The following is a 25,519-nucleotide window of genomic DNA, read 5'->3' as shown; positions in this document are numbered from 1 at the left end:
CGCCTCTTGAGAGACGCGCCCATTTGCAAAATTGCGAATTGCCGTTTGCGAATCGCAGATCACGTATGTCGCTTTGGTTTCTGTGAGGGCCAGTGCTATGGCCGCGTCCTCTGCCGCTTCGGCATGTGCCGTGTTCACGGGGACGCTCGTGAGGTGGTTGCCTCGGTGGCTAGTAACTGCCGCCACGAAACTCTTCCTGTCTCGATAACGGGCTGCGTCGGTGAAGGCCGCGTCCTTGTTGTTGGAGTAACTTTGGTACATGTGTTGTGCCCTGGCTTTACGTCTCCCCGTGTGGTGTTGGGGGTGCATGCTGCGAGGCAATGTGGGTACGTATAATTGCTCGCGTATGGTTCTAGGAATTTCTACTTTTATGCCGTGCTGCGTGTGGTACGTGATGCCGAGCTTTTCGAGCGCGTGTCTGCCCGGGCGCGTCTTGGATAGGCGCTCTAGTTGGGACACCTGTTGCGCCTCCACGTGATCCTCGAGCGTATTGTGTAGGCCTAGTTCTAAGAGCTTGGTGGTGCTGACGGCGGGCGCAAGTCCCAACGGACATTTCTAAGCCTTGCGTATGAGGGCGTTGAGATTATTTCTTTCCGCTGCCGTCCAGTTCTGAAACGCTGCCGTGTACTTTCATTGAGAAATGACGAAGGCTTGTATGAGTCGTATGACGCTGCCTTCGCGCATGCCCGCGTGTTTGTTGGTGATGCGTCGAATGAGCTGCATCATGCTGGTGGCCTTTGCCTTTATCTTGCGAAGTGCTTCGCCATTGCCTCCCTTGTGTTCGATCACCATTCCTAATACCCGGATTTTATCTAACATCCGGATGGGTAGGCCGTGTGATGCCATTAATTGGATATCTTCCTTTCCCGGGAGGTTGTAGCCTTTAGGTGGGCGCCCCTTTCTGTCAGGATTAAATTTCTACGGAATATCATGGCGACACCGAGGGCAGAAATGGTTCTGGAGTGTCCATATATTTGTCATCACCATAACAAATAAATAAATAAACCCAAACGCCCGAATTTGACGTTCAAGCTGTGTCGCGTGCGCTCATTTTGGTCATTTCCAAAATGAACAAATATCAAGGCGAAATTGAAGCGCTTTCAATCGATTCTCAGGTGTTTGCAGCAAACATACAAATGATCAAATTGAGCTCACTTACTGAGATTGGCTACAAGAGTAAAAAAAACTCTTCAGGGTTGCATTGACGTCTTGTAACCGGTTTCGGGCGTTCCAGTATATTAACTCTGTTGCTGCCCTTCGCTCACAGAATCGGCTGTATCGCCCGCTCTTCATCCATGGAAAAGCTGCATTCCGCATTCGACTGGTTTAGCCACCCGGCCCTCGTGCTATCACTTGCACTATGATTGAAAACCTGATTCTAAGGGCCACGAATCTGCCAAGAAGCATGGCGCGATTACTTTCATCCTACACCCCGTACGTATACAGTAACCTGGCCCTACAGTTCTGGCTTGGCAAATCTCCCTTGAATTATCATCACAGCACAAGCCAGTAGCGGTTACCAGTAGCCAGTAGCGCTACTGGCTAAGGACAAGCCAGTAGCGTTCTCGAAGACTTGACACTCTTGGAGTGGTACCTCAAGATATTTAAGGTATATGTAGAAGTTCTCGCTGGCTTTAGGCGCGGCTGTTAGCATTGCCATCGCGAGCATTATTCTAATGACGTCTGTACACAAAATATGCGAAACGATGCTCTGAAATATGACTTGTTTATGTTAAAGTAGCCTAAGGCAATATTCATATTATCAGGAAATTATCGGCGCCATGAAAGCTGCTCGCATCAGTAGTTGAGCACTTTTCAGGGCCGGTAGCTATGAGTGAGAAAATTTCTCCTTGAAGAAGGGGATCGCCTATTAGTTGAAATTCTCATCATTTTTGGTGATTCCAAGTCACAGCCCTACAATTCAATCTTGTGTACAAACTTTATACCTTTGCTGAGCATGCTCGCATGTTCGTAATGAGAGCCACGCTTATAAGACCGGGCATGATTTGCGAAGGCTGCGAGGGCGGCAGCAACACACCTAGAAAGGCAAGGCCCGGATCCTTCAGCCAAAGAGTTTTCATTGATTGCATTTGTTAGCAGAACACATAAAATGTGCGCACTTATGACCATGTAATACCCTACGTAGGTACGCTGAAATTCCGTGGGTGTAACCATCGATAGGCACTTGTCATGGAACTCTTGCCTCCTTTGCTTGACCGAGGGGTTGACTGCTCTGCTGGACCTTCGCGCATTCCTTGGCGCCAAGTCGCACGATGCATTAGCGCAATAACTACTGTAACTATGTAACGGGCTATCTTTGGTCATCGTATTATAGCATATTCATTTTCGCAAGTGCCAGCGGGACGAATCCCTGCCGACATTGCAATATGCCAGCCGAAAAACGTGTGCAAGCTTAGTGAAAATGCCTCTTCAGTGCGCGACATTGGCCAATGCTCGATATTATTCCATGGTCCTGCTGTGGGTCCCTCAGAGCAGACAACCGCGCCTAACTCTTCAATTATACTGCTTTCCGTGCACGTCAGCAATAAGACCGCATTAGCATTCGCAAAATAAATGCCTGCTACATTGCAGCCAGCACATTTAGAATGTCTACATCCAACTCACATGCAAGGAACTAGTTATTCCTTGTATCAATGCGGAATCTGGAGCGACGTTGCAAATGTCTGAGCAAGCAATGCCAAAGTAACTTTATGACGCGCACAAAAGCCGCAGCTCGTCTACATGAATGATTCGGGGAAGCTCAACAGCTGTGCAGCGGTATAGCAACCATCATTTTTGCGATGTCTACCGCAACGAAGTTGCATATATTGTGTCGCTGCGTTGGAGCACATGCACAACTTCTTTCACTCCGTGTTCGAATTGAATTGACCTGGCAGGAGCCATCCTAAACGTGTAGCATCCGCGACTCTACTGCGGCGATCTTTAGTATACGAAGTGAGATAAGCAATGAACCCATTCAGCAGCTAGTCTCATATAGTCGGTAAATTCGCCACCCCATCTAGATCAAGTGATGCACCACACTTTCTCTTGGTGCTTCGTGGCAATGCGGTCAATGGGTACGACTTTACTGACATACCTTTCAGAGATTCCCGTGAGAGTGGCTGGTCCGTTTCGAGTTTGCTCTTATGAACCTAAAGTACTGCTCTACTACAATGGATGGCTTGTAATTACGTATTACTTCAGTCGAGCTTAAATGCTTTCACAGCGTCCTGTCTGATCCTGAACTTTGATATAGTACTACATATATCACCTCTGTTACAATAACTGTGTCCATGGTGCACCATTCGTGGTTGAGCATCACATTTCGGTGCTGCTAGGCATTCATTATTAACATTCTTGACAGCCCCACATGCACCTGCAACAACTCATTTGTACATGCGTGTCTGTCCATGCTGACGAGACGTGATTGACTAGATGCAAATGAAGCAACCAGCGTTTGACAGAATGGGCAATTATCCTCTTCCGAAAGAGAAGGTTCAGGTACGCTGGTCGATGAGGAGCTCTGCGCAGAAGGCAAAGCAACGGTGCTATAACTTCAAAGGTTCCCGAATGCATAAAAGATTTTGAGAAGATTTCCGGTTAGCGCTGAGTTGTCCACGACCATTATGTTTTTTATTCTTATCATACAGCATTCTATAATGCACGCTAACCAACCAGAACTTGGCATGGTTATTATCCTTTCCTTTTTATACATCTTCTTTCCTTCTCTTCTATCTCATAAACTAATTTATAAGCATCGACTTCCTTTACTCTGCTTCAAATCCTGTCTTTCTGGACTCAAAATATACCGTCCCTGCTAACAAAGGACTTAAACAGACCGCTAGCAGTTTGAAATTGAAACAGAAATACAATTCCTTGCTCTATGTAGCAAGGAGTCAACTACTGTTGATCACAACTAGGGGTGTAATTCAGAATCGACGTTCTCTTTACATTTAAGGAGCCTCGCCTTCACCGAAGGTACCAGAAGGTAAGTTATTATTTTTTGTTTCGGGTGTTGTTTGTGCACCTTACGATGGTTAATAATAGCGGAATTTTAAATTTAAAATATATTGGACCGTATTGAACTGGAAGAGCCATGTTTTTCGTCAGACGAGCAACTCAGTATGTATTAGGCAAGAGTGGTATACGCAGAGAATTTCTCCCAAGTTTTAACTTAATTTTATTACTCGAAATGCCCAACAAATCCGCTCACCCTCCCCCCCCCAAAAAAAAAACAACATTATGGCAGAAAACGTGGTATACGCAGAGTATGCAGAGTATGTGCGTGTCGCGAATAAATGACTTTTTTTGCTGCACGACATCAATTACGTAACTGGAAAATGTAGCTAATTGTGAATATACAGGGTGTCCCCGCTAAATTCAGCCCTTGTTTAAAAATATCCATATAGTTCGTAGCTAGGCAGAACAATAGTAATGTTGTTTGCCGTCGCATGGAGACACCCAACCTTTTTTTTTTCATTCTGCCTAATTAGATGGTTAGTTTTAAATAATTACTCGACCTCTCAAATAATATAGTTAGATTAAAACCGCCAATGAGAAAATTGTAGAGCGACATAAGGTACGTGTGTATGCCATCCTCTTAAAAAGCATCGTCCCGATGCTGCAGCCAGATACGAAAGTGACAACAAAGCCACACATAATAAAAGAAAGCAGAAACAAAGCAACACAGAAATGAAGTCCCAAATTTCGTAAACGGGTGCAGAAAGGCTTAAGACGCACCCCGTGGACAACTTTAGGTCCTGCGCGGCGCCGCTGTGATTGCGAAATGTCAACCGGCACGACCTCATACTCCAATCCACAAAACGTAGGACGATTTTGTAGGGTCCCAATTAGCGTCCTAACAGACTCTCGCGAGGTCCTCGTCCGCGTATCGGAGTCCGGACACAAACACGGTCGCCGGGCTGATAACACGTAGCGTTGCCGAAGATTGTACTGCTGCCTGTCGGTCCTCATCTGATTATTGATGCGCATGCGGCCGAGTTGTCGGGCTTCTTCGGAGGGCTGTAGATAGGCGGTGATTTCGACATTCTCTTTGTCCGTGACTTGTGGCAGCACGGCGTCGAGAGTCTTCGTCGTGCTCCTTCCGTAAGCCAGCCTGAACGACGTGTTATAAGAGAAGGTAATGTACGGCAGGACGGCATCCTACGTCTTATGCGCGACGTCGACGCACATTGCTAGGTTGTCGACGAGGGCCTTGTTCAGCCACTCTGTAAGGCCGTTCGTCTTCAGGTGGCAGGCAGTTGTAATCCTGTGGCTTGTCTGGATCTATTGCAATATTGCTTTGGTGAGCTCTCTAGTAAAGGCTATTCCCCTTTCGGTGATGAGGACTTCTAGTTCACCATATTGCAGCAGGGTGCCCTCGACCAAGGATTTCACCATTTCGGCTGCACTGCATTTCGGCAGAGCTTTCGTGTAAGCTAAGGGGGTGAGGTAGTCAATCGCCACGATGATCCACTTCTTTGCGGATGTTGACGTCGGAAACGTTCCCACCAAATCCATCCCTATCTGCTGAAACGGTCGTCAAGGAGGCTCGATCGGCAGTAGTAATCTCGCTGGCCTTATCGGCAGTGTCTTGCGCCGTTGACAGTCGTGGTATGTTTTGACGTAACGTGGGACGTCGGTGGTCAGGTGCGGCCAATAATACTTCTATTCCTGCGAGTGACGGGAATTCCCGAGGTGCCTGGCTGTCTAATCATCGTGCAGGGTGCGCAGGACTTCAAATAAAAAAATCAAAATCAAAAATTTTTATTCAGCATTCTTCCGCGTATGAGAAAAAGAATGCTGGGACAAGGGCAAAAAATCTGCTACAAGCAGCTTGACGAGGCCCTTGCCCCTGTTTGACTGGCAGCGCGAAGCTTTTACACTTATTGTAAATACATGTTGTTTACATATATGTGTTGCATCTCACAGAAAAAAGCAAGACAAATGTATTCGCGTACAATAGCATCCCACGTACAGGCCAACATATCTGAAAACATGTACAGGAAAAGAAAAAAAACGCATTTCTGGTCCAATTTAGACCATTTTCACTCAGGTCATACAGACCATAAAAGAATCGTACAAAGGTAATACGCAAACAAGTGACCTGCAAAATAAGAGAAAACGTTTACATTACATTTTCTTCCCTCCTTTTTCGCCTTTCTTTTTAAAGTTGAAGAGCGTCGTTTGCCATCAAAAATTCTTTCCATTGTTTTCTAGTGATGGTCCTCGGGTCTATATGCCTCTTTTCAAGGCTATTTAGCAGGAATGGTACACGATATTGTAACCTGTTAAAACCATTATTGGTTCGGGAAAATATCAAATCCCATATTTCTCTTTGCCTTACGCTGTACGCCAGCTGCAAGGATTTTTTGAGGCAGCTCATTCGAAGAAAATGCTCAGTTGTGTGTTTTAAGCTGCTCTTAAACGAGAAGAAAGTGGGTTAACCAAGGGGCCCGATTTTTATTAGTCATATCATGAGAAACCAACAAACACCGACACCAAGGACAACATAGGGGAAATTGCTTGCGCTGAATGAATGAAATAAAGAAACGATAAATTAGTAGAAATTAAAGTTAGGTTTTAGGCACAAGCAATATCAGGTTTCCTGCTCTTTCACATTTACTTTATTTATTTTATTTATTTACACATACTGCAGCTTCAGTGAGGCTATTGCAGGTGTGGGATGAACAACAAATATGAACATTTATAAACAAGCTTTGGTTACTTGTTTCAGGGGTAGTGAACGGATGTTCTCCGGTCATAAATTCTAGACTTCGTTTGTTGATGAAAAAACTGTTTTTAAAGGAACCAGTGTGGGCAAAAAGATTGAGATATTAAGCGCATGATGACTCCTCAACATGAGAGTTTGGAAAAAGTCAGATAGTTATCTAGAAAGGAGAGGCGAGGAGAACTGATTAACGTGTGAAGGAATTTTAGGAATTTTGAGCTCTGCAAGAGGAGTATGACCAAGTAAGGGAAGAGAGTTAAACGGCGAAAATTCCTTGTCATATCGCCTGCAAACAAAACGCACTGCCCTTTTTTTTCACTGATTCTAGTTATTTTGACGTCACAGTGTTTGTATGGATTCCATGCAACGCAGCCATACTCGAGGATGGGGCGAATGAGGGTTTTGTATGTAAGAAGTTTAGTTTCTTGAGGAGGAAGACGCTGCGTACGACGTGAGTAACGTAGTCCTTTAAGGGCGTTGTTACAGGTGATATCAATGTGTTTCGACCATATGACAAACCGCGTGTTCGTAGGATACTTAAATATTTGAATTCAAAGACCCGATTTAAAGCAATATTGTTAAAGGCATAGGCAAAGAAGGAAGGGCTGGAGCGTCGTGTAAAGGACATGGAGACAGCTTTGGAAAAGTTGACATTCATTTGCCATGCTTTGGACGAGTTACAGACGTCAGCAAAATAATTGTTAAGGGCAACATGAGCAGTAGCAGATTTAATGGTATTATATAAAACGCAATCATATGCAAAAATGCGTATTTTAACTGAGGTGTGTAGGGGGAGATCAGTAATATAAAGCAGGAATAAAAGAGGACGCAGTACAGAGCCTTGAGGAGCCCCAGATGAAACAGGCATGAAGGGTGAGTTAGTAGAGTTGAAACGTACATATTGCAAACGCTGGCAAATAAAGTCCGATATCCAGCCAACCAAAGATGGACTTTTTAGTATAGCGAACAGCTTGTGCATACGTTTAGGGTGTGCGACAGTATCGAGGGCCTTTGCAAAGTCTATAAAAATAGCATCAATCTGGTCCCCTATGTCTAAAGAGCTGCTGATGTCATTAACAAATTATGTCAGTTGTATTATAGTGCTAAGACCGCGCTAAAACCAGGCTGAAAAGTGCATAAAATTTAGTTAGTTTCAAGAAATTGCATAGTATGGGGGGGGGGGTTAATGATAATGTGTTCGAGTAATTTACATGAGTGGGCTGTTAAGGAGATTGGCCTATTATTAGACAACAATTGAGCGTTACCCGACTTAAATAAGGAGTTTCCTCGAGGGATGCAGGGTGGCGGTTCAGAGAGATTTTGTAAAAATAATTTTTAGGTATCTGCTGCACCAAAGATAGTACCGAACGATAAAAGCGGTCGGGATACCGTCAGGACGACAGGACTTCTTGGTGTCTAAGCTTGGGATTAAGTTAAGTCAATGATTTATGTGAATGATTTGTGCGATGTATTAGCAGATCATATATACCAATGTCCCTATGATACAGTTCTTGTGTCCTGGGCAACTAATCTATCCGATGTAATTAGCTCCACACAGTATAAAGTAACTAAAGCTATGAACTGGTTCGCTGCGAATTTAATAAACGTCAACCCATCTAAAACGCAACTTGTATGTTTCCATAACCCCATAAGAAACTCCTCCCTTTGAAACCGTTATTCTTACACACATGTGACCGTTATTCATGAACGTGCCAACCGGTTAAATACGCATCTTCTGTTAAGTATCTTGGGTTGCTTTTTGACTGTTCTGTTATGAACCTGGCATTTCTCCCATCTCTGTAACAGGTTGCGTGTATTATTCAATGTGCGATGTCTTATTCCAATCTCGTTGCAAAGAATTATTGTAAATACTTTAGTCTACAGTGTGATACGTTATTGATTTACTATTTATGGTCACTCCGCCCTTAGACTGAGCGCAAGAATTAACTCAATTTAACGTTTACTGCTGTCGATAACGGCATACGATTTGTGTCCAAGGAAAGATACAGTTTTCTTCAAGTTGTTGAATTTGCCAAACTTCACTTTCCGGATTGTAGAAAGTGTTGCAGTTAGACACTTCTGGAATAACGTTTTAAGATATGGTATATACCAGCCCGTTCCCTGAGGCCGAAAGAACTGTACGTGATCCCTGAGACGGGAAACAAGTATGGAAAAAGAGCGCTGGAATATTATGTTCAAGCCGTATTTAATAAATTACGAACACATGTGTTTGAAGCTAACATGAGACGTGAGATCAAGAAATGAGTCAGGGATTTCGAAGTGTTATTTATTTTATTATTTTTATTATACATACTTTCAAGGCCCTAAGGCACTACAGAAAGGAGTGGTACATAACAAAGCAATGTAATATGCAGACAATGGTATGCAGACAACGTTAAGCGATAGCGTGGTAGACTGCTGTTTTGAATGAAGATACATCTGTGATCTGAATGATGGAAGCAGGAAGGTGGTTCCAGTCGACACTTGTGCGGGGTAAAAAGGAATCATGATACTTGTTCGTTCGGGAGGATGGGACGGCAACGTTATATCTGTGGTCAGAACGGGATGAAGTGTAGGAAGGTGGGGTGATAAGCAGATTCTTGAGCACCTGGTTAGAGTGATAAACCTTGTGAAATAGGCAAAGACGAGCACATTTGCGGCGTAATGAAAGATCTGGCAGATTCAGGGTTTTTTTTCATACATGTAACACTGAAATGGCGGGAATAGTTAGATAAAATAAAGCAAGCTGCTCGTTTTTGAATTGCTTCAAGGCTTACGGTTGGTGATGCTTGATTGTTATTAAAAGAACACTTTGGATAACTTCTTAAATATATCGTTCCGACCCGCGAATAGCTAACTCCGCTAATAAATATGTGCAATTTTCTGTGACCTGACTGTCAGGCACTGCCAGTCAAGCCTTCTGCGGCTTTCGCAAGCGTGCTATTTGTATTTTGTTTTTCTTTATGCACAATAAAGATTGTATTGTATATGGCTTCGTGATAAAATAGCAACAAATTTATATGGATGTTTTTGTATTACGTAATCTTCGATCTGCGTGGGCAAAATATGAAATTAGACATCGCTTTAACGATCCAGCGCCAATGATCGCTGATAGTTTGGATGAGTAGCAGGTGCTGGTGAATTTTCAATGATTAGAATTTTGCGATAAATGACGCTCTTTTCATCTGTGCTTTCACAGGTGAACGATACCGAAAGGAGGTGGCTGATAAAGTTTTACAAAGTCTCTTTCCAGCCAGGCGTTCTGTCCCATTGCCAGACCATTACTTTGCTGCACGGGACCCCTTCAATACCAGTGCAACACAATATAGATTCAACTTGACCCGCGGCAGATTATACATGGTTGGCACATGGGCGCACAGATGGAACTATCAAATATGCAAATTCCAACGCACGCCTACACCATCTGCGTATTGCATCCTTCCCATCACGGGCTCTTTCGCCACTTACAACTGCAAACTTTCGTATGGGAGGCCTGTCGTGCAGACATTTAAGATAACTACATCAATCATGCCACATTCTGGAGGGTGGAGTAACCCTGCTGACGTGTCGGGATACTTCGCGACGTCATCTTCAGGCGGTAAGTCGTTTTACAAGCTCTTTTTATGAAAGTGCTAAAAAGGTGATACGTTGTTTGCGCTGAAAAGCGATAAAGTACAGAAATAGGACAACTCTGTGAACACCGAAGCAGTGGGAAGCGAAGACACGTACGTGTAGAAGTCATTTCTGCTATCTTCGTGTGAGCGAACTGCTCAGACAGTTATACCCTGGTTATAAATTTATTACATACCTTCTACATTAGCCTGACGTTGCTCCAGTGTATCGAATCTCGCACAGTAGTGGGTAAAATTCACAGAACAGCTTCGTTTTAAACTAACCGAATTGTGTCTCTTATCTCCAGGAAATCACTCGGTACACCTGGCCACAAAATATTGGGTACCATGAAACATGACAAAAAAATGAATATTTCCTAAACTTCACAACGCAGCCTGGTATTTGCATTTTGGCCCTCGACTAGAATATGCTAACATTATCTTATACAGTTTTATTAGCTATTGCTACAGGCTGCTCGGGAATTGAGCGTTTTCTGAGATCCTATGGTTGGTAAACCTTTGTGGCCGGGTGCACGTACATGCTTCCTTTCATCCGTCGATACCTTTGTGACTAGGACTTGCGCTCGCGGGTGGTGCCTTTGCCCATGCGAGGAGAGCGTACTTTGTGTTGATCCTTTCCGGACGCTAAGCCGAAGAACGCGTTGATGACTGCGGGTTGCCTAGTGCTCGCGCGAGATCGTACCACGCTGAGACGAACTTATTGGAGGCGCAAGCCGAAGTATATTGCCCGGGCTCTCACGAGTTAGCCCATTTGTTATTGCGAGAGCAAATAGCCTAGTCGCCGGGCCTTCTCCCTGCGGCGATTCCCAGCTGGAGGCTGTGCTCTCGCAGCGACGTGCTATAGGCACTCCTGTCTCTATTTCGGTCCTTGGTGTGAGACGCCTTTGGTTCCCGCGCCTCCAAGGGTCCGGGCGTTTCTGCAGTGTTACGGGCCACCGGTGACAATAAACGGTTTCCGTCCACTCAAGGCAATACTGTGCTGTTGCGTACGTCACTCAGTAGCCGTTGCGATCTGACCTCGCGCGCAACCGCGCTAGAGGCGACGACTGAGCTCGAAACCACTCACTAAGCTCGAGCCCCTGGTGGTTGGTACTCCTTTGAGATTCTAACACCCCATAGTGACGCGCAACGCAGATTCAAAGGCTCATTAAATTTTTGTTTGTACCTGACCGAGTCGAGCTTTGCGAATCGGGCTAGCCGTGTAGTGTCTACTAGTGATACTAACATTTTTTCGTTTGTTAGTGCTAGCAGGCACTGCGTTGCTTTAGAAATGGGTCAGTGCCTCCCTTGAGCAGCGAATTCATTCTCCCTCAGTTGTCACAGTCCCCTCTGGGGACGACAACACGCGGCGCTACGTACCATCTTCCATTGGAGCAGTAGCGTTATTTGGGAACGGAGCCAGAGCACTATCCGAACAGTGCACGATGGCGCATTCGTCTGCCAGGGCTCCCTTTGGAATTCAAGGCTGTGCGATGTAGCAGCGCTCTCGATCGGCTCCCTGAGGAGTTTACGGAGCGCAGCACGTAAACGGGACCTTAGCCCTCTCCGACTTTTGCCCGCTGGCTGCTCCTCAATAAGCAGCAAAAAGCAGTGGCTTGCGGTGGCCCTCTATGGAGATTACAACACGGCAGCCTCGAATTTTGCTAACCCGCTTCCTTTTGGAGTAGATTCGGTGGCACCCAGTGGCATGCCTTTTGGAACGCACCTGATTTGTCGACGCTGGCTGCAAGCGACCTAAGCAATTCACGTATAGCCTCACGAATTGGTGGATGTGAACCATAGCAGGCGCACCCTGCTAGGGGCCTGTTTTGCTCTCGGGATGGTGCGCCGGACAGTATGCCTTCGGAAACCACGCCGCTGATAGAGCTGGACGACTGTTCATCCTTGCTCGACCACGCCGCTAACGTGCCAACTGCTCCCTTTAGAGCAAGCGCACAGACGCTGTTGTAAAACGCCCCCGAAATAATACATTCACTCTCGGGGGCAGTTAAAACGCTTTCGGCGGTTCCAAAGTGCACTCACCCCGTGGTACCGTTGGCATTCCCGCCCCTACACCGTTTACGGTGACCTGCTCAATGCCAGGAATCATTCTGAGTGCATGGCAGGCTACCGGAGAGTTCTGGGTTTAAATGATCAGGAGGTGCTCGGACGCGTCGTTCCCGTTACACCTACAGAGCAGGTTGTATTGCCGGTGCGGATACGTCATTTATTCCCGTGACTATTGTCAGCCACGAATTTCCGGCGCAACTGAACACCGGCGCAAGCGCTTAGTTATTCGGCGAACAGGTGCTAGTGGGCTAGCAGAAGCACTCAGTGCGCTTCCTACTGCTACTGGCATAGTCATGGGCAGTGTTTTTGGAATCGTAATGGGATACTTCTGGTCGATTTCATGGAACGTGGCACAACAATAAACTCAGACAGTTCTTGTGCAACACTAAGAAAACTCAGGTGAGCTATCCGAAACCGCCGGTGAGGACGACTGGCAGTCGGTGTAACGCTGCTTCACGACAACGCCCGACGTCATGTCTGTCGTCAAACCCACGTAACATTTGACAAACTTTGAGTGAACTTTCATGGCCCACCCACCGTACAGTGTAGACCTCACGCCTAGTGATTATCACTTGTTCCCCTAGTTAAAGGATCACTTGAGTGGCCAACGCTTCCATTGCGACGATGAAGTCGAAGAAAACGTGAAACGTTTCCTCAAAGTGTTGGCAGAGGAGTTCTACGACACAGGGATACAGAAATTACAGAATTGCAGAAAAAATTGTAGAAAAAGATGGCAATGATGTTTCATCTTTCCAATTATGTAAATTTCTATGAAAATAAGCAATCTTGTCCATTTCTAAAATTGATGGCAACCTTATTTCTGCACCAACCCTCGTACTTGATCTGCAGCATCTTCCTCCTCTGAAATGACTGACAACGGCAATATCTGCTCAGAAATTGTCAAGTTGCTTACTGTTCATTTCCTTTACCTCTTGCCATTGCATCTTCTAGCCTGATGATGCGATGATTTGGTAAAATTACTGCAGTTGAAAGATGGTGGTGGTAATTAATTTTCTGACGCTCTCTTGTTTCATTGCATACAGTGTTTTCTTGTTCTTATCCTCTGTTTGATACTGAGTGGCAATGAAAACAGCATATATTTTACTGATGCGAAAACATTAAATGGCCCATTGTGCGAAAATGCGAATCTGTGGCAGCAAAATGGCACTTAAACTTCCATTGACTGCGGCGCTATGCTCCCGCGAAATGGACGTCAACGACATTCTGTGGTGAAAATCGAAGCCTTAGAAAGTTCGATGAGCAACAGTTCTTGCCTCCGGCCCTGCGCTAGTCAGTTTCCCACGGCAGTAGGTGGCTGACGATACATGGGTGACGGCGACCGTCGACGTGGAGAAGGAGAACGTCGACTGCCTGGACGGCGGTCGCTATCGAAGGGTCTCAGCGGCGAGTCAGCGGCATCTAGGCAGCGTATACCGGCGGCATGTTGTAGCGCGTAGGGAAATAGGTCAAATGCATCACGGTGAAAGGACATGATACGACGACAAAAGCGCGCAACGTGGCCAACAGGCGAAGCAAATAGGCCTGTTGTTTGGCGCGCGCCACGTGTCGACTCGACGAAGAAGCTGGGGTGACTGCCGTGGAACGGGAGCAGGGGGAACCTGGTTCGTTGGCGGTGGGACGGAATATGGCGGTGGCGGTGGCCGTACGACAGCGGCAGCATAGTTGAGCGGGGGGGGGGGGGGGTGACCCGCGATGGGTAGTCGGCATACGAGAGTGGGGCCGTCGGAGATGTGAATAATGGCTGGCAGTCAACATAGCAGAGCGGTGGCGTCACAGGAGGTGACGGGCGAACGGGGTTGTGCATCAGATATTTTGACACGGATGGATTGCTGCACTGCCGGAGTCAGTTTTGGGGAACGCTCCTTGCTGGTCGGGAGCAGCGACAGCTGGCGGACCACTTCCTTGCGAACGAAATACTTGAACTCAAGGACGAGTATGGCCAGCGGCAATTGCAATGGCCCAGAGCGAGTTAGCTAGGGAAAGTCTCGCCCGGCTGCTTTGCTCGGTGGCGTAAACGCTGCACGGCGCGTAGTTTGCGGATAGCCGGGCGGCCAAGCACATCGGCGAAATGTTGCTTGAATGCGGACTAACTCAAAATGTCAGATTTGTGAATCTTAAACCATGGATTTGGGAAGTCAGCAAGGCAAAATATAAGGTTATTCAGTTTAGACTGGTGATCCCACTTATTGTGAGCGTTTACACGTTCATAGGAGGACAACCGGATTTCGACGTCATGTTTGCCGGTCCCAATAAAGATGGCCGGGTTGCGCTGACGGAGAACGCCGGCACAAGTGACAGGGGCGGCTATGGGTTTAGTCTCTACCAAATGTAATGATGCTTAATTAAAGGTGAGAAGTAGCAGACAAAAGGCAGCCTAGCAGCAGCGAACAGGCCGAGCTCTCTTTTGAATCACTACTCGGGTCGTCATCATCGTCTCCGAGCTACTATCGGAAACACGAGGCGCGTCTGCTTCATTACACTATGAACGTCAATGAGAGTACATGGACGATCTCTTGGACATGCAAGAATGATCCACAGGTTCCTTACATATGTCCTATGCGCCCGAGCGCTTATCGATACCGGGGCCGCCATTTCCATCATCTATGAAAATCTTTCCAGCAAGCTGAAAAAAGTCACGTCCTTTCCATCTGACATGGTACTCTGCACTGCTAGCGCGCAACGCGTTCATCGCACAGCTGTATGCACCGCACGTGTAGTCATCCAAGACGTTTTGTACATCACCCAGGTTTTGTGTTACCCTGCTGGTCTCATGATCTCATCCTCGGGGGGGCCTTCCTGTCACGTCACAGTGCCATCATTGATCGTTCTCGCGCGCAAGTGGCCCTTCCGCCGCTATGTGACTCGCCATCGGTTGGCGCCGACCTCAGTGTTCACAGTCTTCGTTGATGATGATGATGATGATGATCTACCTACAGAGAGATCGCTGCTTGTGACCTTGCTATGTACTGCCGTGTCAGAATCAACTGTGGCGTTTGCGCCATCTTACATGCTTGCTCACCACGAGGCCTTATTTCTCCGGTTCACTGTCCCCGCTTTTAGATCCGAATCCGCTTCGATACCCTTCTGTAATCCGCACCGGTATCCAGTGACCATACTGCGCGGTGAGACCTTGGGAGTTGTGCAAGCTGTCACGCATAGTGAATACCTTGACGTTCACGATGGCGCCACCCGCTTATATCTGGACGCCATAAATTCCATCTCATCAACGCCGCCTTCACCAGTTTTCGACAACGCCAACACCTCAGACCTTTCGCCGACTCATGACATTAAACTTCTTGCTCTACTGAACGAGTTCGTTTCTTCGTTCGAATGCAATGAACCATCCTGGAGTCGCACAACAAGTGCCTCTCTACTATCGACACCGGTTCCCATGCCCCTTGCGGCAGCGTGCGTATCGCTTTTGCACAAAAGAGCGCCAAGTTACCACTGAACAAGTGGAGAACATGCTGCAGTGAGCTGTCATTCAGCCTTCTCAAAGCCCTTGGTCTTCACCTGTCGTCCTAGTGCGAAAAAAAGATGGCACCATTCAGTTTTATATCGATTATCACCGCCTAAACAGGATTACATGAAGAGACGTCTACCCACTGCCATGGATCGACGATGATCTGGACTGTCTGCAAGATGCCGAATACTTCTCGTCTTTAGATCTCCGCTCTGGCTATTGACAGGTTCCCATGGCTGAGGGTGACCGCCCAAAACCAGCTTTCATCACCCCCGATGGCCTGTACGAGTTTAACGCTATGCCTTTCGGCCTCTGCAATGCTCCCGCTACTTTCGAGCGCATGGTTGATACCACGCTTCGCGGAAACAAGTGGAAGACTTGTTCAGGTTACCTGGATGACAGTTGTTTTCTCACAGGAGTTTCCGACACATTTCGCCCGTCTGCATGACATCCTGACTTGTCTCACTTCAGCTGGCCTGCAGCTCAACCTCAAGAAGTGCGGTTTCACTGCCCGCAAATCCCGGCACGCGTTTTTCTCGTATTGCACCGATCACCGCGCGGCGCATTTTGGTGCACGTTTGTTTTTGTCTGGCCGAGTGGATTTTTGCCTGACAGAGTCATGTCTTGGGTCACGTTGTCTGGAAAGACGGCATCCTTCCTGATCCCGGCAAGCTTCGCAAAGTCGCGGAATTTCCGAAGCCCACATACATCAAGGCCCTGCGAAGTTTCATAGGCATGTATTCTTATTTTCGACGCTTCGTGCGGAACTTCGCTTTTACAATGGCACCTTTGATGAAGCTCTTTACCGCAATCAAAGGCATTTCCGCGTGGTCATCAGCATGCGATGAAACATTTGATAAGTTACGCGGGTTGCTGACTTTGCCAACGTTTCTTCGCCATTACGACCCAACTGCGCTGACAGAGGTTCACGCCTACGCCTATGGTGTCGGCCTTGGTGCAGCTTTGGCCCAACGGAAAGCCACGAATGTAAAATACTTCGTGGCTTATGCCCACCGTACTCTTAAAAAAGCTGAGATGAATGACACCGTTAGAGAGAAGGAATGCTTAGCCATCATTTGAACATTGGGCAAGTTTCGTCCTTATCTCTATGGCCGTCCTTTCAGTATTATCAATGACCATTACGCTTTTTGTTGACTCTCCTCCGTGAAAGAGCCGTCGGGCCGCCTTGGCAGTTGGGCACTCAGCCTTCAGAATATAACATTCGTGTCGTATACCACTCTAGTCGAAAGCATTCCGACGCTGACGCGCTATCCCGCTCGTCAATAACACCTGATGTAGCTTCTCTTTCCGTTCCTTCTCCGACCTCGGAGCCGTTACTACCAGGGGCGTAGCCGGGGGGGGGGGGTCGCATACATTGAAAAATGTCACCGGGCGTGGTATAGTGCTGAACATAGCGGCACAAGTTGGCTGCTGGATGTAATTATATTTATTCAATCGTGTTTTTTACTAATTCTAACAACGTGTCATTATTTCGCATTATTGGCGGCGCCTCCAGGACAGCAAAACGGCAACGGGAACACCGAAGCTAGAACCCGAACTGGTCCGTGGGTCGGAGCTCACCGAGGCCTGCGCGTGCCAAAGGTGTATAAGGTAGGTTGTCTGCTATCGTGGACAGCCAATTTTTTATGCGAACATCCGCTGGCGCGCTTCGGCCTCCACGACCCCAACCTACAGGCCACCCTGCTTCCAGCTTTGATCCCACCGCTACCCCTTGGGTGGCCTGGAGATCCTGCGCCGCCTGCTTTACTATAACCTCGGGTGCTCTCCTGAGGCCTCCCTTTGCCGGTTACGTGTGCCCTCTTGGAGCAGTGCTTCGTCGCAACGAAAAAAGCGACCAGCGACTTATACAACACCAGTTAGAACATTGCCCCTTAAGACACAGCGATCACCAAACGGGACTTCCGCGCCCACTGCCTCACCGCGTGGGCAGCCAGCGGCTGACCGTAAACAAACTCGACCGCACTCCGCAATGTCGGTATGTCTGGGGACAAACAAATAGAACGCGCGCTAAGAAATCTCCTGCGTAGTGCCTAGGCGGATTCACATATTCAAGGAGCAAAAAGGCCCCAGATTTTCTCTCTCGCGCCCGCTCTTACTCGCTCCTGCACGCAAACGGCTGGCGATCTCTGAAATAGTCGTCTAATCAAAGTCTCAAGGGTGTTTCGATGGCGAGCGGGCTCGTCGCGGCATCTCGCGGAGGCCGCGTAATCTATGGAGCACATAGATTTCAATTCCGATACTTTATTGATATAAAGTTCCGATAAACTTTTGATGTGAAAGGTGTATTGACATTTCCAAAGTCGTGTTTCAGATTGTCAATTCCGGAACTTTGTGGGTTTAATGTTGTTATAAACATTTGACGCCAAAATTATGTCCATTAACTTTTATAAGGTCGTACATCAGACCATACAACGAAACAAACCAAATCAACACACTCTCAGACAAGTTGACAAAGCACGCAGCGAGGTCCGATGAGACGAAGCGTTGTGGTGGTTGATTTGTGCCGTCATGTGACAGAAAAGAATATCAACATTTTTATTTTCACCTGCGCCAACGCATCCATCTCATGACACTAAAGCCAGCAAAGCTAACTAAGTTCTTATTTATTTTAGAGCGCAGCTCTTTGGCGTCCGTTCCTGGGTTTCGCGTCGTCGTCGGCGTTGTCGTCGGCCTCGTAACCAGCTCCGCCCCCCTTTCATCCCCCCAGCGCTAGCAGCGACCGACTGATACCGCTGGATGCCGCTGACGCCGCTAGAGAGTCAAGATAACGTGACTGCATAGAACACCGTCGCCGCCATGCAGAAAGAGGAGGAAAGGGTCCCCCCCCCCTGTTCTTGTGTGGCGGATAGGGTGCTCTTCAGTTGCCGACGCGCCGGTTATTCGTTGTCCCTGAAACCAACTCCGCAGCTGGGGTTGACTCACTATCGGCGTCAGCGGCATCAGTCAGTCGCTGCTATCTCTTCCCTCCTCCCTTTATCGTGTTGTCCGCTTGCTGCGCGCGCTTCTGCCCCCATCGTTTGCCGCTGGGTGTACACGCCGCCCCCCTCCCCCCTCTTCCTGCGAGTCTCCGGTTGTCAAAGCGCCGGCTCGAACTTAATTCCTTTCTTCGCTCCTCCTCCAATGCAACCCCTGTGCGGTGGCAATCAGAGAGCCAGATCGGTGGCGGCGGATCTGTATATGTGCACCGCCCGAGCCGAAATTGCCGCTGCCGTTCGCCACTGCGAAATTATCTGCCAGTTCTTTCTGAGCCATGAGCGAGACGACCGATGGAAGTCCTCCGTCTGCTGCTGCTGCTGCTGCTGCTAAACGAGCTGCCAGAGCAGAGGCCCAGCGCCGTCGCCGTCAGAATCCAGAGGTGCGTGCCGCCGAAGCAGAAGCTTACCGTCGCCGCCGTCGAGATGATCCAGGAGTACGCGTCGCCGAAGCAGAGGCTAAGCGCCGCCGCCGAGAAGACCCTACCGTTCGCGCCGCCGAAGCGGAGGCTCATCGCCGCCGTCGAGAGCAACCAGCAGTACGCGAGGCTGAAGCAGAAGCTCATCGCCGCCGCCGAGAAGACCCTGCAGTTCGCGCCGCCGAAGCGGAGGCTCATCGCCGCCGCCGAGAAGACCCTGCCGTTCGCACCGCCGAAGCGGAGGCTCATCGCCGCCGTCGAGAGCAACCAGCAGTAAGCGAGGCTGAAGCAGAAGCTCATCGCCGTCGCAGAGAAGACTCTACCGTTCGCGCGGCCGAGGCCGAGGCCAAACGCAAACAAAGGCTCGCAAACAGATTTCTTTGCCTCAATCTATCCAAAGGTGAAACAGCTTATTTGCTGCGCTCAAATTTCGCATTAGGAAGTAACGTAATCGTCGGTAATTTTTTTCTACTCTGATTTTTATTTGCGAGGACACATTGAGCGTCTTCAATTTTCTTGTTCTCGCTACCCGCGGGCTGCCAGAGTCAGCCAGAGCGCATGCGTTTTTCTCGTATTTCCCCGACCACCGCGCGGCACATTTCGGTGCACGTTCGTTTTTGTTTGGCCGAGTGGATTTTTGCCTGGCAGAGTTTTGGACGCCTTCTGGCTATTAGACGAGTCAAAGAAACAATAGTCGCTCGGCGCCATCAAAGTGGGTATTTGATGGATTGCAATGCGTTCGCTTGAGCGCAAACTCTCTGGCAACTCTTGTCTCGCCCGTGTAGGATACCGAGCAGTATGCGTATGGTTCTCTGTGGACCAAGCGTCTCACGTTTTCTTCGATATTCCTTCGGTAGCCACATTAGGTGCCAAATGTAGGCATTACATTGTGGCCAACATAGTTTCCTTCGCGTTTCTTTTTTTCATTTCGGTGCTTCGGCTCAACAAAAGAAAAAAAGACATTGTTGCTGCGCAGCGAATTGCCGCATGGTGAAAGTTCGATTTCGTTGTTCCTTTTGCGGAAAGTAAAGGGTCATGCGACGCTTCAGTTTCCGGATACCCTTATCATATTATTGTGATAGCAATTATATGGACACTCCAGGCACGTTCCTGCCGTCGCCGTCGCCCTCATGTTCCGTATAAAATCCAAGGGCAATAATATCGCGACCACGTGCATGTGCGAGTGAAATCGGGGGGGGGGGGGGGGGGGAATGGGCACGGGTGAGCCGACGATGGTGGCTCAATCTTCTGTGCGCAAGGGAGGAAATTGGGAAAGAAGCACGCCGCCTTCCGGCATGCGCGATAGATCGGGGGGAGTGGAGAGAGATGGGTCGGGTCCTAGGATTTTGTCATGTGTGAGTCCCTGATTGACCAACATATTTATCTGCCTTGTTTGACGCGTTTTATACAGTGACATTTTCTTAGATATGTAGGTTAATTGGAGACTTATACGTACATTTAAATATCTTGTTGTGAGGTTTTAGGTATACGTGCAGTGAACTTTGTTTGCAGTGACACTTTCTTGTCCTTTCTCTAGCTGTACTTCGCATTTGTATATTCCATTGCATCTTCTCATTTCTAACGTACGAGGGCGAGCCAAATGAAAGTGAGCCAGACGACCCCGCGTAATGATGGTTAGGTTCCTTATCTGCTAGGCATGCACGTAGCGCACACAGGCATCTCTCATTTAGAAAAGTGACATGCAGGTGTGAGGAAAAATGTTATTTAATGCTCTCATACACTGGGTTGAACATGGTTGCATGACATAATGGACGCTCGAAAGTTGAACAGCGTGGTGTCGTGAGGTTTTTTGAGAGCTAAGGTGCTTCCCAAAAAGAAATTAGTCGCCGTACGGCTGCCGTGTACGCTGAACATTCCATTTCATTGGTCACTGTGAAGCGTTAAAGCAAACGGTTCAAAGAAGGATGTAACAGTTGCAGAGACGATCCAAGACCGGGCCAAATCCACCGTGCAATCACCCCCAACGCAATTTCAAAGGTTGGTGAGCTGACTATACAAGAACGGGGGATAAGCATCGATGAACTGACAGAGCGTGTGAGCATCACTCACGGGTCGGTTCACACCATAATTTATTATTATCTCGGTTATCGGCTCTTGTGTGCGCAATGGATGCTCAAGATTCCGAACCACCACCTGAAGACTGAGAGGTTCGGCACTGTCTTGACTCATGTGATCCGGTATCACACCGAAGGTGGCGACTTCTTGTCTGCAATTGTAACTGTGGATTAATCATGGAGCCACTGTTATGAGCCTGAAACACGACGGCAATGCTTACAGTGGAAATATTCGAATTCACCACCCCCGAAGAAAGCAAAGGCCGTGATTTCCGCCGGAAAGGTGTTGTTGATTTCTTTTTCGATCGTCAGCGACCAAATCTGATCAGATTTGCTAAACTTGGAGAGACTATCACTCGTTTCCGATATTGTGAAACGCCGGATCAGCTGCGTGTCGCAATCAAGAACAAACAACGTGGAAAATTGACGAATTGGGTCATTTTGCTCCCCGAGAAGGTCCGTCCCCACGTCATTGATGTGGTTAACACAAAACTGCCAAAGTTCAAGTGGGAAACGCTGCAACATCCGCCATACAGCACAGATCTGTCGCCTTGCGACTTCCACAACTTGAGGCAATTGAAAAAACAGCTCAAGGGGACCAGATTCGTGTCGGACGGTAACGTACAGGATTCAGGTACAGACTTTTTGAAGCAGCAACCCAAGGAACTTTATGAGATTGGAATCAGCCGACTCGTTATTCAGTGGGGCGAATGTCTCAATGCTCATGGAGACAACTTTTAAATAAAGTGCCGCATTTGTCATATATTCGCATTCGCCCACTTTAATTTGGCTAGCCCTCGTATATTTTGCAGAACTTCCACTTTTTATATGTGCTGTCTATTGCGACTATAATTTCAGCGCAATTACTCATAATACATTACCGCGGTGACAAATGCTCCTCCTCAATACATTGAAACGAAGGACAGCGCCACTGAGATTTTCCCCTGGCTGTTGCATATGTACAAAAATGTAAACAAGGTTATTGCATGACAAAGTTTCATTCAAATATTTGTCACTCCCTCCCGGGAGTCCCTCCCTTCCCGGGAACAAAAGTGCGCACAACCTGGCTCGACAACTGACGAGCCGAGCAGGTGACACGGAACAAATACTGGGGCCGGAGAGGGACCGAATGACTAGCTTTAAGGAGGTCACCAAACACTATAAATTGGGAATGGCCGATTTCACCCCGACCTACTCCTCGCTGAGTAGACTGCAAGCGACGGCATTACAAACAAACAGATACATATCCAAACCCGGTGGCCTACCAACGCTACTGCTTGGACCTCTAAACGGGTAGATGTAGGTTCTGCCAAGGGTGGACCTACAACATATGGTTTGGGCGTGTCCTCGGACACCCACACAGAATAAAATGAACAAGACCAGCGAGCGGTGGGAGACCGCGTTGCACAGCTGTGCTCTCGAAGACCAACTCAAGGCAATTCAGCAGGCTGAAGTTGCCGCCAGGGCCTCAGGGCTCGAGGCCGTCATCTAGGTAGAGAGGCCTAGGTCTCAAATTTGCTGTGCACAAGTAAAGTTTATTCCTCCTCCTCCTCCTGAACTTGTTCATTTCATGGCCTTTACATTTTTCATATCAGCGGCATGTACTGCGTTGCTGGTTTCGAACTGATATAGTTCTAATGTTCGTATGATATTTTCTTTACTAGTTAAATAAACCAAACACATGGAAACATTGATATCAGTTATTTCGGGCACAAATTGGGAGACACACGAGTATACTTTTTAATGAAAAATGTCATATTTTACGTTCTCTTGAAAGTGCGTAGTGTTCAAAAATTCATTTGCAGCATCTTTGGCAATTGCAACGCAGTTATAATTCATGTATTTGATATCTCCACAAGTTCTCTAAGGAGAAGGCCGAGCTGTGACGTGAGCCCCCCTCCCCCCCCCCCCGTAGGAAATTTCTGGCTACGCCACTGGTCACTACCGACCGCTATTGACATGCCCTCCGACCGACGCAAGGGCTCATCGTTTACCCTGCTGCTCGACTACCTTGCCGCTCCATTGGTCGCTCCTTCAACGCGAGCGCTACGCTGCCAAGCAGCCCACTTTGCCGTGCGAGACAACACCCTCTACCGCCGCAACTATATACCTGACGATCGGAAATGGCTTCTGGCTATACCTCACCACATGCGCTCCGATATGTGCCCGTACTTCCATGCTGACCCTCAAAGCGCCCACGCCGGCGTCCTAAAAACATTCGCAAGGGTGCGTCAACGATATTACTGGCGTGGAATGTATCTGTTTGTGCAGCAGTACATTCGATGATGCACCGCCTGCCAACAAAGCAAAACTCCCGCACTGCGCCCTACTGGTTTACTACAGCCGTTGCCATGCCCTACTCGACCATTCGACCGCGTAAGCATCGACCTCCATTGCAGGCTCCCATACAGCGGATGTAGAAGCCACTGTATTTTTGTTGGCGTCAATCACCTAACACGCTGCGCCGAGACCGCGGTACTTCCCGCCGCGACCGCGTGCGACGTTGTGATCTTCATTCTTCGCAATTTCGCTCTTCGCCACAGGTATTCTCGAGAACTACTCAGCGATAGAGGTCGTGTCTTGTCAGAAGCGATACAATCCATCCTTCGGGATTGCCAGATCATTCACCGGAAGTCAACCGCGTATCACCCCCAAACGAACGGTCTGACGGAGCGCTTCAACCGAACACTGGACGACATGTTGAGGATGTACGTCTCGTCCGATCACACCAATTAAACAACATTGCAATAGAAACGTCCCACGAACGTCACGACCAAAACGGCGGTCAAGAAAAAACACCGCCATCTTGAGCTTCCCGGTGAGTCGCCGCACCGGGACGTCCCCAAGACCGGCAAGCCGCCCCCCCTGCCGGACAAGTCGGGAGGCAATCTGCGGTGCCACCACACGGCGTGGCCGGAGCCCGGACCGACGCCGTGAAAAAAGGAAACCAGGTGAGCTGCGCGGGCAGGGCTGCTTTCTCTTCCCCTCCCTCTACTCCTCCTACGGCGCGCAGCACCGAACAAAACATGATCGCGGCTCTCCAGGCGCAAAATGAGATGCTGCTAAAGAAAATTACAGTACTAGAAGCAAAATTGACGCAACCCCTCTCTACCCCCGCAGTAGAAGTAATGGAAAGTGAGACAGAAGCGCCGGCGGAGGCACCTAGCGCGGTAGCCGCTCTCGAGGCCCAGATCAACACCCTCGAGGCCCGTATAGACAGCCAGATTTCCACTCTTGAAACCCGAATCTCCGCGGCCTTGAATGCCGCGATTGCCAAATTGACAGAGATGATTCCCTCTCTCATAACTCAACAAATCGCGCAAACCGCTCGTAACACCCGGCGAGCCGGTCCAATTAAAGACATGTCCGGCCGGTACCCCAAAATGTTTCGACAACTCGATTTCGATGACGAAGACAGTTGCTCACTCTCCGGAATGGAGGATGCTCCCCTCCCCGTGAGTGCTGGCGATGGAACATCGTCTTCGCAACCCCTTACCAATCTTACCGATCATGGCGGGCACCCCTAAACTCAGGAAATTCCCCCGATCCAAATTGGCCATACCCATATTAATTACCCAGTGGAACTGTCGAGGTTTCAAGGCCCACGCTAAGCGGGCCAACCTACAATTTTTCCTCACAACATTCGAGCACCTTCCTGCTGTGGTAGCCCTCCAGAAGCCTGGGAGCGGCGCCACACTTACAAATTACACCACGTTTCAGCAGGACCCCCTCTCCTGTTACACGGCCAACTTCGTAGACCTTGACCTCGAAACAGAATTCTCGTACGTGATGGTGACCCTCCTTCCGCTACGAAAACAGAACCCACCACTACACGTTCTCAACATTTATTGTTCCCCTAAGTTAGCCAACATCACTTTCGCAGACCTTTTTAGCCGCGCCTTAAAGGCTGCGGGCAGGGATCCCCTGGTGATCGTGGGTGATTTCAACGCCCCCAGCACACTTTGGGGACACGCTCGTGAAGAGAAACGTGGACGTAAGCTGGCGGAACTTATGTCCACGCTGGGCCTTACTCTCCACACCGACCCTGCCCACCCATCTCGTGTGGGTAACTCCCTTACCCGGGACACGTGTCCGGACCTTACCCTCACCAAAAACATTAAATATGTAGACTGGGTC

At 48.4% G+C, this 25,519-nt stretch overlaps 1 protein-coding gene across 2 annotated transcripts in view; it reads left to right on the top strand.

Annotated features, from left to right (window-relative positions):
- LOC142591287 (uncharacterized) overlaps window positions 1–25,519 on the top strand; it is a 111,386-nt gene that overhangs the window by 34,252 nt on the left and 51,615 nt on the right. The window contains exons 3-4 of one of the 2 annotated variants that reach the window (XM_075703616.1): window positions 3,959–3,988; window positions 9,930–10,328. In XM_075703616.1, coding sequence (XP_075559731.1) covers window positions 3,959–3,988; window positions 9,930–10,328 — 429 coding nt within the window. The remainder of the gene's footprint in view (window positions 1–3,958; window positions 3,989–9,929; window positions 10,329–25,519) is intronic. The other variant, XM_075703617.1, reaches the window with a different exon arrangement.

The sequence above is a fragment of the Dermacentor variabilis genome, chromosome 8, assembly GCF_050947875.1.
Source record: "Dermacentor variabilis isolate Ectoservices chromosome 8, ASM5094787v1, whole genome shotgun sequence".
Lineage (NCBI taxonomy): Eukaryota > Metazoa > Arthropoda > Arachnida > Ixodida > Ixodidae > Dermacentor > Dermacentor variabilis.
The sequence above is the reverse complement of the archived record's forward strand: the minus strand, read 5'-3'. Positions and strand labels throughout refer to the sequence as shown.